The sequence below is a fragment of the Mustela nivalis genome, assembly GCF_964662115.1.
Source record: "Mustela nivalis genome assembly, chromosome: 1".
In the NCBI taxonomy this organism is placed as follows: domain Eukaryota; kingdom Metazoa; phylum Chordata; class Mammalia; order Carnivora; family Mustelidae; genus Mustela; species Mustela nivalis.
Genome location: NC_139020.1, coordinates 215,349,060 through 215,364,768, shown reverse-complemented (window position 1 = coordinate 215,364,768; position 15,709 = coordinate 215,349,060). Strand labels below are relative to the sequence as shown.

General features: G+C 61.2%; 2 protein-coding genes across 7 annotated transcripts in view; both read right to left on the bottom strand.

Moving 5' to 3' along the window:
• Window positions 1-8,163, bottom strand: part of SHC2 (SHC adaptor protein 2) — a 33,924-nt gene extending 25,761 nt beyond the window's left edge. For 3 of the 5 annotated variants that reach the window (XM_082683446.1, XM_082683444.1, XM_082683445.1), the window contains exon 1: window positions 7,605-8,138. In XM_082683446.1, the coding sequence (XP_082539572.1) occupies window positions 7,605-8,069 (465 nt within the window). In that variant the 5' untranslated portion in view covers window positions 8,070-8,138. Of the gene's footprint in view, window positions 1-7,604 lie in introns of all 5 variants that reach the window. The other 2 variants (XM_082683447.1, XM_082683443.1) reach the window with 2 other exon arrangements.
• A 2,033-nt stretch (window positions 8,164-10,196) lies between these two features.
• On the bottom strand, window positions 10,197-15,447 carry CIMAP1D (CIMAP1 family member D). 2 transcript variants are annotated; one of them, XM_082683404.1, is made up of 5 exons: window positions 15,344-15,447; window positions 14,819-14,962; window positions 13,875-13,982; window positions 12,055-12,168; window positions 10,197-11,235 (listed from the first exon to the last, which is right to left on the bottom strand). In XM_082683404.1, exons 2-5 carry the CDS (start codon window positions 14,943-14,945, stop codon window positions 10,751-10,753), a joined length of 834 nt encoding a protein of 277 aa, XP_082539530.1. In that variant the 5' UTR covers window positions 14,946-14,962; window positions 15,344-15,447; the 3' UTR covers window positions 10,197-10,750. The 2 variants fall into 2 exon arrangements, with proteins under 2 accessions (XP_082539530.1, XP_082539529.1); XM_082683403.1 differs by having other exon boundaries at window positions 14,819-15,447.
• Between the last annotated feature and the right edge of the window lie 262 nt (window positions 15,448-15,709).

Here is a 15,709-nt window from a genome sequence, read left to right as displayed (position 1 = left end):
GCTCCCACAGCAAGCCAGGCCTGCGGAGATGTGTGAGCACCCAGCTGTCTGCGCTCCCGGCGGGGAGAACCTCCGCCACCTGGTCCTCCTCCTCACATCATCCTCTGCCGTATGGCCCACACTACTGTGGCCCCAACATTCTAAGCAGACTCCATCTATAAACATAACTGGGTTTATTTTTTAAGGAAATGGCAGGAAACCACTCAAATCCTCATCAGTAGATGAGAAGATCCCTGTAGCGGGTCCCCCATGTGGAAGCATCCCCGGCCCCAGCAGGAGCGAGGCCCCCGCACGCGCTGCCCCGGGGACAGACCCCGAGCCCACGACACTCAGGGAGGGAACCAGACACAGAAGGGCACGTGCGGTGTGAGTCCACGCATGCGACACGTCCACGGAGGGCAAGCGGGCCCATGAGGACCCGGGGCTGGGGGGGCGGGGACAGCTGATGGGGACGGGGCTTCTTCCTGGGGAGACGGAACGTTCTCGGATTAGAGCAATAGTGAGGGTTTCTGTAAATTTGTACTAAAAGCCCCTGAACTGTACAATTTAAGAGGGCAAATTTTATGGTACTGAATTCTATCTTAGGTTTTTTTATTTGTTTGAGGAAAAGAGGAAACTGCCTATCGCGCCCGTCAGCCTCTGGTTTGAAGCCTACTCAAGCTTTTCTGAGCGGCACCGGAACGGCCGCAGCACGATCGTAAGGCGAAGTGTCTGACCAGGCGACTCTGCTAAGACAAGGCTGTGGAAGTCTGTGGGCACCCAGGAAGCTCGCACAGCCTCTAAACCCCCCTCCCGGCAAAGCTGCAGAGCAGCCTAGGGGGTTGCAGGGGGTAGTGGCGGGGGCGGGGGCTCTGCAGGCACCTGGCATGGGGGAGGGGGCTTGGTCTGTGCGGCCAATAGCCGAGCTCCTGGTGAGCAAAAGTGCATCCCCCACGAACCTGAGAACCCCATCCACGCCTTACATCCACCCCTCAGTTCTGAGGCTCTGACCCCACAGAGACTTACTACTCACGAAGGAGACAGACGTCCCCCTGGCCTGTGTGTGGGTCTCCAGGGGCCGCGTAACCACCAGGATCGGGACAGTGGATATCAATGGGGCCCTGCTCTCTCCTGGTTCTAGAGACCACGTGTCCAAATCAGACGTCGGCTGGGTGTGTTCCTGCCGAAGGCTCCAGGGCAAGGATGCCGGTCCTCCAGGTCCTCACAGGACCGCCCCAGCCCCATCCAGTCATCTCCGCCTCTGTAGTCACACGGCTTCTCCCCGCGTCCGCGCTTCTCTCCTCGCGGGACACCAGTACTTCTAGACTTCACGGGATCTGGGGCCCTGGGGGGCTCCATCAGTAAAGCGTCTGACTCCTGATTTCAGCTCAGGTCACGACCTCAGGGTCGGGAGATGGAGCCCTGCCCCAGGCTCTGTGCTCAGCGGGACTCGGCTGGAGACACGCTCCCTGTCTCTCTGCCCCTCCGCCTGCTCACTCATGCTTGTGTGCTGTCTCAAAAAAAAAAAATGTACAGCCCATCCTAAGCTAGGATGGCCTTGTCGCTACCGGATTCCATCTGCAAATAAAGTCCCATTCGGAGGTCCCAGTGGACATGGAGTTGGGGGGACACCATGCTTTCCAATACACCAAGTGACCCAAGTTTCCAGAACCGTATCAGGACGGACATCCACCCTGCCTCTTGCTTTGCTGGATGGGGAAGAGGCAGCCCAGCCCTGTGCTTCCAGCCCTGAACGCACAACCTAAACCCAGTCGTGCGCCAACGCCCGCCCGACACCAGCGGAGAGACAGCTGCACCATCAGCAGAAAGCGGGGCGCCCCACTCCGAGCACGGGGAGACTCCCACATTGGAGTCTCCCAATCAATGATTCTACGTCCCCTGGGACTTCAGAACATCCCGCCGGGCATTCGTGCATGTGGGAAACCCTGTGCAATCACCATGCCCCCAACCGACCTCACCTCACCCGTAACACGAGGTGTGTGGGGCCACTTTTGTTCGTTTACTTTCTAACTGTGGCAGGATGCACCTGCAAGTCCCCATGGTCACTATTACATGAAGCACGCTCACACCCCCACCCTCCGGCTCCAGAACTCTCCATCTCCCCACACGGAGACTCTGTCTCCACGAAGCACGGACCCCCCAGCCCTGCCCCAGCCCCTGCACCCACCCCCTCCTCTCCATGCAGACAGGACTCCTCTGGGGCCCTCCTGGGAGTGGGACCTGCAGGATGGGTCCTTCTGGTTCTGGCCACTCTCACTGAGCCCCATACCCTTGGGGTCCCTCCGTGTGTGGCAGGGGTCAGGGTCCCTCCCTTCCTGAGGCTGGACCGTGTTCCCGCGTGGGGACGGACCACGCTCTGTGTGTCCACCTGTGGGCAGACGCTGGGTGCTTCCTAGAGCACCTGCTGTGACTGGTGCTACCGTGAGCACAGGGCGTGGGAACCTGCTTTCACGTCTTCGGAGGGTACACCCAGACAGGGCAGGACTGGGTCACGTGGGGATTCTGTTTAACTTTTCAGGACAGTCTTAATACACCCTGGATTTAGTGACACTATCACGCATATTGACAGAAGACTATTTTGCGTAGCTCAGACGTTACCAGGACTTGTCCACTAGTTCAGAATATCACGTCACTTACAGCAATGCCAGTGGTGTCTGAGCTGCTGGACCCCACGTCCACCGCAGCCGTGTGCACCCTGGGCGTCATGAAGGCACCAGCTTCCACCCAGGTCCCAGTGCGTCTATACATGTGGAGCGAAGTCTATACATGTACACGCCGAAACATATCCTGAGCTATTACAGATTGTTATCACTGTTTCTCCTTTTTATTGCTGCTTTGTTACATCCTATGGATTCTCAGGGAAACCAACCTGCAGGGAGGTGTTACAGATAGACCTGAGGTTCATGTCATGGTGGAGGGTTACAAAATACTGGGTCTAAATGAGGAGCACTTAACCCAACAGAACCGCAAGCCATTGTCTTAAACCGAAGTCGGAATCACCTGGAAACTGTGACTGCAGGGGGCCCACCCCAGAGTCTCTGACACAGCAGCTCTGGCGTGGAGCCTAAGAATGTGCATTTATAACAAGTCCCCAGACATCTGGGTACCACACTGTTCATCACTGGCTTCAGTCAACTTGATAATCCCATCTCTCTTGCTATGAATAGATTTTTGCCATTTGGGGCCATTGAGGTCTGGGGGGAAAGAGAACTAAGGAAGGAATGGTCTTCTTTTCTTCCAATGCACATGGTTGGATCCATGTGTGATGCCTGGTGCAGTGGCTGCCATTCTGGGACCATGAGGGCAGCTAAGCCAGCATACTGAAGACAGCAGCACAAAAGGATGGAAAGACCTTAGGTCATCAGGGATGTTGTCAGGCCACTTAATTAAGTCATCCTGGAGACACCCCACCCCTTGTCTTCAAGGAATAAGCTGTGTTTCAGCCAAAAACATCTCTATTCAGTTAATCTCCCACAGTTCCCTTGCATTATCACAAGCGTATGAAAACCACACTTCAGGAAAAACTGAGTGATATGGAATCCTCGTTGTTTCACTGACATGTGTCCAGGCTTGAGCTCTGATCCCTCCCAGCCAGTCAGTCCACCTGGCCAGGGTCAACGTCTTTCTGTGTCCCACAGCACCACGAGCAGAGCTGGGCACACCGTTTTAAAACCTTTGTTCATGGAGAGCTTATGACAGGGCACGAATGAGGGCTCCTCACGAAAGAGAAAGGTCTCAAGGCACCTGGGCGGCTCCATCGTGATGCGTCTGCCTTTGCCTCAGGTCACGATCTCAAGGTCTTGGGATGGAGCCCTGCATCAGGCTCCCTGCTCAGTGGGCAGCCTGCTTCTCCCTCTCCCTCTGCCCCTGCTAGTGCGTGCACTCTCTCTCTCTCTCACTCTATCTCTCAAATAGATAAAAAAAATATTTTTTTTTATTTAAAAAGCAGAAAGTTCTTATCAGTGGAGTTTTTATGAAATCAGAAGCCCAATGCATCAAAATGGTATGAGTGGGAGGAAGACAGGATTGGTGGGCCACAGAGCTTGATGCAAATGCTGGCTCATCCACAGTGCGGGTTCACATTCTTAACAGCGGAAGTTTGCTCAGACATCCGCCCTTCAGAAACATCAGAAGATCAGGGACAACTAGAACTGAACTGTCCAGTAAGGCAAACATGTGCCTCATGCAACCACCTGAATTTTACTTAAAATTAAATAAAACTAAAATTTCATTTGTTACACTAGCCACATTTCAAAGGCTATGTGGCCAGGTGGGGCTACCATACTGGACAGCAGAGATCTGGAACATTCCATTGCCTCAGGGAGGTCTTTGGGCGGCGATGCTCTAGGTCCACCCCTCAGCTAGTTGAGGCAAAGTTCATGGGACACAAGTCTGGCCAAAGAGACATGAGGGGAATCTGGCTGGGTATTTCTGAGAAAGGCTCCCTCACTCATGAAAGGACCAGAGGGGAAGAAGGCTCTTTCCTGTAGGGTGACGGGACAGCCAGAGGGAGACCTGGTCTGAGAGGGAAGTCACATCAAGCGTGGCATCCTCACCTCCTGGGGTGGCTGTTACCCCACAGACAGGGCAGTTTAGAACAACAGACGTGAACTCTCTCAGTCTGGAGACCCGAGGCCTGAGATCCAGGTGTTCAGGGCTGGACCCCACCCCCCACCCCTGCCCTGAAGGAGGGTCCTTCCTGCATCGGTGGAGCCCGCTGGTAGCCCCTGGTGGCCCCGGACGCGCAGCCCCGTCGCTCTGTTCTCCGCCCCCTCTTCACACAGACCTTCTCCAGGTGTCCTCACATAGTTTACCAGGAACCCTTAATTACATCGGCAAAAACCCTGTTTCCAAACAAGATCACGTTCTGGGGTTCCAGGTAGACGCGGATTTCGAGGGCACTCTCACGCCAACACAGAGTGACAGAGCCCGGACCCACAGGAAGGTCAGCGGGCCGCTGAGTGGAGCGGCCACAGAGGGGCCCTCTCCCACGAGACGACGACGTCCTTCACCTCAAAGCTCTGAGTGTGGTTTGGGGTGCAGCGGCCACCATGTCCCTTAGCAGGAGAGGGTCCCACGGGTTCCTCCACGTTGCCATGCCTTGGTGTCCTCATCTAGATGACGGGCGGGCACCCTCAGGGCCGTGACGATGACACAGGCCGGTCCATGCCTGGCGCCGTACTGGGCGCCCAGAACTCAGATGCCGTGTTCCCCTCTCTGCCTGCCGGGGCTCCACCTTCTCATCTCAAACAGGGATCTTTCCAGAGGCCCATGAGGCTTCCAGGCAAACACAGCAGAGACAGAGGCTGGTTCAGATCCTTCATCCATCAGAGACGCCTGTGGGCTCCATCTCCACAGAAAGGTCCCCACTTCTCTCCGCCCCCATGTGTCCCTGATCCAGGGACTCGTCTCTCGTCCCCTCTGGCCCTCACCCCCGCCCCATGTCTACAGAGCTCCCAGAAAGACCCCTCCAAACCCCAAACTCCACCCTTTGAGCCCTGCTTAAAACCATCCGCACCAAGCTTGCCTACAACCCATTCCTCTGCTGCTTCTCTCTGGAAGCTCCCCACACACGGGTCCGGGGCTGTTACCCAAACATGCCAAGTGCATTCCCTGCCACTGGGCCTTGGCACTTGCTATGCCCCTGCCTGCGACTCCCCCTCCCCAGTTGTTTCATGTCTGGGGCCTCATGGCTTCAGGTCTCATTGAAATGTCATCTCCTGCAAGATCCCTTTCCCCACGACCCCCTCTGAAGTAAACACCCAGTCTTACCCTGACATCATTCTATTTTAATTAGCACCTGCCAGTATCCACCACTTCTATGTTCTCTTTATTTACTATTTACTATTAGCGTCTCCCGTGGAATGAAGCCTGTAAGCACGGGGACCGGATCCTCCTTCCACACCAGTGCACCCGGCGTGCACTGGTATTCGCTGCGTTGACGAAAACGCCATGATCATGGCAGTAACCTAACAGCATGCGCCCCACAGCCCAAGCATCCGAATCCGGAACACTCTACGCCCCACGCCCACAGGGCGGATGCAGCTTCTGCGGAGCTGGGAAGTCCACCATGCGCGTGACACCCTTGCTACAAAGCAAATCCTGAACCCAGTCACACCTGCAGACCCGTTGCCAGAATTCAGGAAAAGAAAGGGCAAAGAGCCAAGTCAAAGACCCCCGAGAACAGGGACAGACCCAGACTGTGGGCCCGGCCAGTCCACGCTGGGGCCCGAGGCTCCACACATCCCACAGGGTCCCCGGATGATAGAATGCTCAGACCTGAGCCAGGCGTGGAGGAGGGAGGGTCTGTGACATTCAGGAAGTCCACACTCTCAGGGACGCACTACTTTCCTGGGGCTGTCAAAACCAAGCGCCCCAAGCCAGGCCACTTAAGCCGCAGAAACGTCTCCTCTCCCAGCTCTGCACACCCAGAAGTCTGAAATCAGGGTGTAGGCAGGGCCACGCGGCGTCTGGAGGCTCCCTCCAGGAGAGGGTCCTTCCTGCCTCCTCCAGCTCCTGGGGGTGGGGAGGAGCAACCCTTGGGGTCCCCAAGCCTGTGGGAGCATCTCTGCCACATCTGCCTTCCTCCTCCTGCGGCTTCTCCCTGTGGGTCTGTGTCATTTCCCTTTTAGGACAACACCAGCCTACTCCCAGACGACCTCATTTTAACTTGATTCTATCTACAAAGACTCTGTTTCTAAGAAAACTGCATTCACAGGTGCCCGTGGACATGAACTTAGCAGGGGACACCACTCCACCCAGTCCTCGGAGAGGTGGGACAGGAGGTGTTGGGGACAGCTGCAAAGGGAACAGAGAACCAAATGTAAATGCATTCACTTGCAGGGTCCTTGTCCCAAAAAGCCACCTGAGGGGGTGTGACTCCTGCCCGATGTTTGAGGACATTCTGGAATCTGATGGTTTCTCAGGAACAATGGGCTGTGGTAAGAGGACCGCTTTCTCCGGAGGGAGGGAGACCGTGCGAGGCCCTGAACGGCCAGCGTCCTCCGGGTTAGCTCGCTCTATGGGTTCAGGGACAGACATCTGAGTAGAGACAGTCGTAGGTAGAGACGCACAGATGCTCTTCCGTCTGCTTGAAAGGCTCGCCAGGATAAAGGAGGGCCCCTCGCTTTTCACCCCACCCTGAGTCCCGCAGTCCCCCCCTCCCCGCCCCGAATCCTGCGGTCCGGCTGGGCGTGGCCCCTTTCCACACGCCCCCCACCTCGGCCAGGGCCTCCCCAGGTTCCGACTCCGCGAAGACGCTTTTAAGGCGGGTCCGTGGGGGTAGGACGGGCCCACCCGCGTACCCCCCCCGCGCACCCCCCGCAACACCCACGGAGCCGGAGAATGTTTCACCCGCGCATGCGTGCCCCCCACCCACCTGCCGCCCTCTCCCCGCCCCTCCCCACGTGACGCGGTGGGAACGCTGACCCCAGCGCCGCGCCGGCTGGAGATGGGGGTCCAGGCTGGTGGGGAGAGGAGGAAGGGTGGAGGAGAGAGACCAGAGAGCTCGCTGGGTGTGGGCGGCGGAGAGAAGGGCGGAGGGCAGCCCCAGCTTGGGGGTCCGGGGAAGAGACGGTCCCAAGGACCCCGGGCGGCGCACTTACCCGCACGATGTAGGAGACCCCGGGCCCCAGGACCCTGGCGTCTGGGTGTAGCCAGCCTTGCGCCGGCTTGTGGATGAAGCTGCCTTTGCGGATCCACTCGTCGGCGGCGGCGTCCGGGGGCCCGGCCACCCCCCGCGCGCCCCGCGGCCCCCGGGCCCCCGCGGCCCGGCAGCGGCTGAGCGCGGGCAGCGGGCAAGGCGCGGCGCAACGCGGTTCGCAGGCGCCCAGGACCGCCGCCGCCAGCGCTGGGACGCCAGCCGGGCCGGCCGGCTCGGGCTGGGAGTCGGCGGCCCCCGCGCCCCCGGCCGTGCGCGCTGCAGCCGGGCTCCGGCCCAGGAAGCCCGCGGGAGCGGCGAACTTCCACTGCGGCATGCGCGGCAGCAGCGCGCAGAAGGTGGTGGGCGCCTCGGGCTCGGGGGGCGCAGGCGGTGCGGGGGGCGTGCGCCCGCCCGGACCCTGCGTCATGGCCGCGGTCGCCCGACCGAGCCCGACCGGGCGCTGCGCCTGGCGCGGAGGAGGCCCTCTCCTCCGTCCCGCTCCCTCCCCGCCGTCCCGCTCCCTCCCCGCCCCCGGCCCGGTGATGTCATCCGCCCGGCCCAGCGCGCAGCCGCGGGGGGCTGCGCCCCTGGGACCCGGGCCCTGGGCGTCCCGGCGCCTGCGGGGAGGCTGGGGAAACTGAGGCCCGCCGGAGGCCCGGACGCTGCCTCGGGCCCAGCAGCCGGGAAGGGAGACGACGTTTCCAACCCTAGACCGGGTCGGCGACCCCAGCTTCGCCCCACCCACCGGTGCCCAAATTCCTAGAAGGACGGAGGTGGGAGACACAGAAATCACCTGCCTCCTCCCGCTTCTGACTGACGGGAAAACTGGCGCCTGGAAAGGGGTGGGGACGCGGTCGGCGAAGGCGAGAGCTCCAAACCCCAAGGTCGGGCCCCTCCCCCCCCACTGGTCCAGCTGGAAGACGCTGGAAAATGACCGCCTCGCTCCGTTCCCTAATGAGGAAACTGAGACCCAGAGAGGGGCACGCGACGAAGACTGGTGCCAGGCGTGTGGGTTGGGCTGGCGAGGTCTGGGAGGGAGGAGCAAAGCCCGGTCTCTGTTCTGCTTTTTCTCTGGGCTTCGGTTTCCCAGGCTGGAAGCTCGGGGCGCGAGCTGGAGGGTCACAGGCTCCTGCTCCATTTCTGGGGAGTTCTGTACGGCAGTGACCCAGCTGAACTCATGGGCCCGGCCTTCAGGCCGGCGCGCCCCTCCGTCCCCAGCCTCTTTGTCCCCCACCCAGACCTCAAAGTCTGATGCCTTCTGCACCAAGGGTTCGACAGCCACGGTCACCCCAGGACCCAGCCTGCTTCCCCTCCCCCGCCCGGGGGTGGGGCTGACTGCCGGGAAACAAAGGGAGGGGGGCCGGGGCGCGCGGGCAGGTGGGAAAGGCGGGGCGAGGCTGCGGGGAGCCGGATCGATAAATTAGAGAAATGAGATCACAGCCTGGCTGTAGCCCGCGAAGCCTGTGGGGGAGGCGGCCGAGCGGGGAGGGACTCGCAGCCGATTGGCCAGCGTTGGGGTGGGGCTGGGGTCGGCGCTGCCGCGGGAACCTGCGTGTGTCACGCCTCGGGATGGCTCCAGTGCCTCTGCGCGGTCGCGAGGAGAGGGTGTACCGCGGGCGAGTCCCTGGGGTCTGCCGGGAGGGCGGGGGGCGGGGTGATGTTTTCAGGGCCTGGACCCCCCATCTGGGTTTGTGTGTTGTGTGTCTGTACACAGACGCAGACCGTGTGAGAGTTGACCTGTTGGTCTATTGTGTGCAGATTTGAACATGTGTATGCATGTGAGGGGGGCATCCGGGTTGCCCTGGGGGTGGGCGTGTGTGTAGGGGCCCGGGTGTGTGTCCACCTCCTTAGATAAAGGGGCGTGTGTTCAAGTTTGGCATTTCCAGGCTGGGGGAAAGGGACAGAGTCAGGGCCATGCATCTCAGGACCCCTCTGGGTCGTGCCTGAGGTGCCACCCCTGGGCCATGTCCTCCTGGTGGCAGTCTGTCCCTCCCAAGCGCCTGGGTCTGGGTTTTTCTGGGTTAGGGGTTTATAAGACCAGGGCTTATCACACAGGAGGCTTGGTCACATGACACCATCCATCTGTTTCCTTCCTATTCCTAGGAAAGAAGGGCAGGAACAGAGCCCAAAGACCAAGATTCCGGTCCTGGCATCAGAGGGACACGCGGGCTCACTGTGTGCCCTCAGGCAAGGGTCCAATCTCTCCAAAGCCCCATTTTCTCTCAGTATAGATTAGTTGCCTCCTGAGTTGCTGTGACGCTTAGATAATCTTTAACTATATCTGAAACACGGTAGGGACCTACTGATAGATGGAAAATAGAATACATTAAACTCCTATACATCCTTCAAAGCCCAGTTTCAATGTCCCCTCTTCCAAGAAGCTTGCCTGGCTTCCCTCATTCTCAGCCCTGGCTCTGCCTCTCTCCTTAACGAGCTCTGGGTCCCTTTGGTCCCCCGAGGGGCTGCAGAATTGGGGGGGTCTGGATCTGAAGAGCAGCATTTTAAGTCTCCTTTCTTTGACGTGGACAGTGGGTTAAATGAGCTCACGTGTGTGATGCTGGCAGCTCTCGTGCCACAGACAGATTTATTGGCAGGCAGCTAGAGAGGGGAATCAGGCTGCTTCCTGCCCGATTTGGGGGCTGGAACCAGCGCAGGCAGCTGTGCTTCTGTGAGAAGCAGGGGAGAGCCCGAGTTTAGCCGAAACCTGAGCTGTCTTGGGGACCCAGGCCCTAGCAGGGCGGACGCTGAGTTCTAGGACACAGGAAGCTCATCTCCAGCCAGCCTCTCGGGAGGGCTGGGGTTGTCCCTTTCTCTGCCTGGCCTGACTCGGCCTGGCATGACCAGGAGGAAGAAACTGGGGCACTGGAAGGAAGCTCACCCCGCACAGGGCCACAGGGTCACAGCCTCCAGAGACCAAAGGAAGCAGGTGGCCTAGAAGGACCTCAAAGTTCAGAAAAAAGGGAGGAAAGAGGCGCCTGCTTGCCACTTCTCCAAGCCCCCCACTGGCCAAGGCGAGGCCCAGGAGGGGTCTTCCCACACCCCCACTTGACAAGGCAGGTAAACTGAGGCTTGGTTCAGGGGCAGCTAGGAGTCCTGACCCCAAAGGTGTCAGGGCGTGGTGTCCATAGCCATGGTGGCCGCCTGTTTGGAGTGGCGGATGCCCATGGTGAATGCTGGGGCTCTGGCTTTGGTCATGGTGACCTGCTCAGGTCTGTGGGTTCCAGGCCCAGGGGTCTCTTCCGGGGGCCGGGGGGCACGAGGCCGGCCCAGCATGGTGAAGGCGGGCCGGCGCTGACGGTAGGCGTTGGGGTCTGGGCTGTCATACTGGCCAGGGCCTGGGATCTCAGCAGGGTCCTGAGGGGGGCGGATGGGGGGCGTGCGGCCTGCCACTGTGTAGCTGGGGCTGCGGGGCTTGGTGAATATCTGGGAGCCCCAGAGGGAGGGCAGGGTGTAGGCGTTGGGGGCAGGGGCTGAGGTGTCCTGGAGCTGTGGGCGCAGGCGAGAGCCCAGAGTGAAAGCCGGGGGGGTCCGCTGACGCACAGGGGCCGCCTTCTCTGGGCTGTAGGCCCCGGGGCCTGGTGTCACCTCCAGACCTGTGAGAAGGAGGTAAGAGGGTTGGCAGCGTCCTCGCCTGCTCGAAGACCTTGCGTGGCTGCCTCTGTGCTCCCTGTGCCTCGCGGCGCCCTCAGGCAGGGCTCTCCTGCTTCCCAGACCTCCCCGTAGAGCAGGCTGTTCCCTCTTTCTTTGTGGTTTCAAAGAGAGTGGGCAAGGGGAAGAGGGAGCGAGAGAATCTTAAGCTGGCTCCATGCCCAGGGTGTGAGCCCAGCAGAGGGCTCCTTCTCATGACCCTGAGATCATGACCTGAGCCAAAATCAAGTGTTGGACACTTAGCTGGCGGAAGCACCCAGGCGCCCCCAGGCTGTTCTCGTTAAGCCTCCGGGCCTTTGCCCACGCAGCCCTGCCAGGCACACCGCCCACTTTCCCATTCCCACCTCCAGGAGCTGCTTCTCATCCTCCCAAACGGTCCCAAAGCCCCCTCATTCCTGCTGCCTCCCCCACCCCTTCCCCCAGGCAGAGCCCTCCCAGGAGGGAGGGCGAGATGGCGGGGCGCATGCGTGGATGACCAGGTGGACGGATAAAGGGGCTTACGGGTTGTGGATGGACGGATCATGGGTGGACAGAGCGGCGGGGCGCTGGGTTAGTCGGCGGAGGGGCGATGCCGGGGCTGGGCCCCAGCCGCCCTCACAGCGCCACCCGTGCTCAGTGTCACGTCCATGTTCTCTCAGGCCCTCCTCGGAGCTCGTTTACTTTGACACCCAAAGACACTGCAGTTCCAGGATGTGGGTGAGCGGAGGACAGACAGGATCGGAAAGGGCAGGGCCCCTGGAGGGCAGCCCTGACCAGGTACTTACCCCGCGACTTGCCTCGGCCCTGCATGGAGTAGGCCGGGGTGCAGCTTCGGCCGAACCGGGTGACTTTTGGGTCCAGGAAGTAGACAGGCCCAGGGCTGGTGTCCTGTGGAGATGCTGGGGGAGGGGGGAGCCCAGGGTCCTGAGAGCACCTCTGAAGGCCCCCTTGACCCCACTCAGTGCCCCTGCTCCACCCCAGGGCACCCTCCCTCCAGACAGCCCGCAGCCCCAGCTTGGACCCCTGAGGTCTGCTTGCCCCGACTTTGTCCTTGCTGTGTCCTCGTGATCACAGCTGTCCCTCCCTCAACCTGTCCTCGGCCGCGGACCAGGGAACCCGCCGGCCGTTGGTTGGAATTGCACGTACAGTAAGACTAACTAGACCCTGAGGAAGGACCCCACCGTGCTTGGGCTTGCCCCCGGGTGGGGCCGTGTGGGTCTCAGCGCGGCCCCCGGGAGCCGTGTCTCTGCCTCAGTGTCCTCGGGGGCAGGGTGAGAAGAGGGAACGGAGGAGGGTCGGTGGAGGGCGGCCCCACGCGGGGCGTCTCATGGCCCAGACCCTTGCTGAAACTGAAGTCACTGCCGCAGCTGAGCCGTGAATGCGTGTGCCTCCGCGCGTCGTCAGTGTGACACGGACTCAGCCCACACACGAGCTGACCCACCACATGCCCAGCTCCAGGCCTGTGTGTCTGCTGCCAGCTCTGCCACGTCCCTGGTCTCCCGCGGGCTTGACTGAACTTCTCACCCTCCACAGCCCAGACCACATGCCTCCACCTCCAAGAAGTCTTCCCAGGGAATCAGCTAAGTCTACACTGGCTCCCACCCTCCCCCCGTCTTCCCAGCCAGTCTGTCCCTCTGTCCCAGGCTGTGTCCCGGGAGAAGCCAGGTTGCTGTGGGCAGAGGCGAGGTTCTGAGCCCTCCCCGGTGGAAGACAACAGGCCACTTCCCTCCTTGCCTTCTGGGACCACTTGGAGCTTCTGGAGTTTTGTTTCGGTTCAGGTCGGGATTTGGGCTGATTGTGAAGGCTGAGAAGCTGCTGCTGCCCGGCAAATTCAGTCAGCCCACCCCCACCCCAAACTCTCATCCCTGGAATCAGAGTCCTTGTGCGGGACCTTCCCCCACCCAGGAGCACTAGGGACCTCAGCTTTGGGAAATGGGGCGATGGAGTCTGTGAGCACTCCTATTAGGAACGTGACGGCCGCACCACAAGTAGCGTGCACGGGCAGCTCGACGGGCAGCGAGCTGGGGCCACGGCCACCCGCGTGAGCGGCACAGATGGCGCTGACCCCGTCCCTACCCTGACACAGCAGCCCCGCCAGGGGAAAGGCAGGTGACACAGAAGAGAGGACCCCGCTGACTGGGCCAGCCCCGCCCCCCACTGCCTGTCCACTCATCAGAGATGGTCACCGTGCCCTCTCCACAGCTGTCTGCAAGGAGCCCCGTCTTGCTGATGGGGAAACTGAGGCTACGACCCCCCGCGATGCCCTGCCTGGACACCAGGCGCTAATCCTGGCTCACTGACGTGGGCAGGCACCTGTTGGCTTCATGCTGAGGATAGCTCTGGAAGGGGTACACTGTCACTGTTTGCAGGGGAGGATGCTGGGGCACCGAGCTACTGGGCGTCACGTCCACAGTCGGGCAGCAGGGAAGCCTCGAGGCCAGAAGGCAGGCTCTGGCACTGTGCAGCACACTGCGTCCGGCCTTCCCTTCTCGCCCAAGGACACAGAGGAACCTTCCCCAGGGTCACCGTGCAAGCCAGGCGGGGCTGCTGGCTCAGCAGGAGACGGGGGCTCAGAGGGGCCCTCCCCCACCTACCCCAAGCTTACCGGGGCTGGGCCTCCAGAAGAGGGAGTAGGCCGGGCTCAGCGCCCTGGTGCAGTCGTGGTTGATGTAGCCCACAGTGGGCGGCAGAATGTACAAGCCTGGCCCCGAGCCTGCAAAGTCCTGCGGTCACTTCCTGCAGCTCCAGACACTGGCACATGGGCAGGAACCCAGGGCGCAGCCACTGAGCCTCGGCCCAGGCTGCCCGCCACCCTCCATGGCAGGGGTAGAGGGTAGGAGCTGCCCGCCCCCCACTATGGGGGGAAGTGAGTGAGGGGCATTGTGAGTCAAACCTGAGTCAAAGGTAGGAGGGGCCACAAGGCCAGCAGCGTCCTCCTGCTCGACGGCACATTGGGACAACCGAGGCCCAACAGAGACGTGCCGTCGCAGGTGGGGAAACCGAGGCCCAGACAGAGACGGACTGTCACAACTGCAGCGTTTGGTGACCTCAGCAGGAAGGTCAGGGCCCCAGAGCCTCCCCCGTGTTGTTCTGTCGCACACAGAAGCGTGCACCGGAGCCGGGCCCCACCGAGTGCACAGGGAGCATCAGGGTGGGAAGGCTCAGGCCACAGCAGAATGTCTGGCCTCACAGCCCCGCTCTCACCCACTCTGTCCTCGCTGCTTCGTGGTCGGCTAACCCACCACAGACTTCTTGTCTGTCTGCCCCGCGGACCTCTGCCGCCTGTCGCTGTGGCGGCAGCAGCCCCGCCGAGGTGCCTGCCCGCCGCGCTCCCTGTTCTTGCTGGACTGGACGGAAGCGCACCTAAGAGCCACGCTCACACCCTCCCTTCTAGGAGGGAGACAGGTTTGGGGAAGGGCAGGGACTTGCCAGAGCCTCCCACCTCCAGCTGGGCTCCCCGAAATCCCGGAACCCGCAGTGGAGCTGGGGAGAATAGAGCAGGACGAGCACCTCCCGCCGAGGCCTCCCTCCTCCGCAGCTGGAGCGTACCGTTCTCCATGGTGGCCGTCCCGCAGGGCTTCCTCAAGCCGACGTCCAGAATCCGGCACTCGGCGGCCCGCCAGCCCTGGGGTGCTGTGGTGAGCCGTGGATTGGGGTCACAGCCCAGGGTCCCCATGGCGAGCACGTGGGGGGCTGCAAGGGGCACAGGGACCAGGCAGGGGCCACGCAGGCTGCCGTCTTGGCCGCAGCTGCAGCTCCCGGCCGCAGCTCCCGGCACTGTCCTCGGGCCTGGTGGCTTGTGCTGGCGTTGGCAGAGCCCTGGCCTCAGCCCCCGCCCCCCAGGGACTGCACAGACAGTCCCTTGTCTGTCAGCCGAGAGTCTTGGGGCCCTGGCCCTAGTGGGCTGGTCAGCGGACGCTGGCCTGGAAGTGCGGCCAGGATCGAGTGTCAGCCTGGTGGCTGGATGGTCCAGGAAAGAATCCGATGTCAGCAGAGCGGGTCCCCAGGGAGCCATCAACCTGGGCAGCTGGGGCCAGAGAAGGCTCCAGGGAGCCAAAGCCATAAACGGAACACCTGCAGCCTTGTAGCAGCAGGGACTGATGAGGTCTTGGGAAGTGTGGCCCCATTTCTGCAGCTGGGGAAACCGAGGCAGAGCGCAAGGTCAGACGGTGAGATTGCCGCTGATTGCCGCTGTACAGGAGCTGCAACTTCAGGCCAAGGAGCCGGCCTCCCTGCCCGCCGGCCTCCCTCATCCAGTTTGCATCCACTGAGCTCCTACTGAGTACGAGGTTCTGTCTGGGCTGGGGGGACACTAAGGAGTAGACAGAAAGGAGCTGGTGTTCTCAGGAGGGAACAAAGGAAATAAACAATTAAGAAAGAATTAAGAAATGAGCACAATGTATATAAGAAGGTGTTAAATGTGCTAGAAAACACCAACCA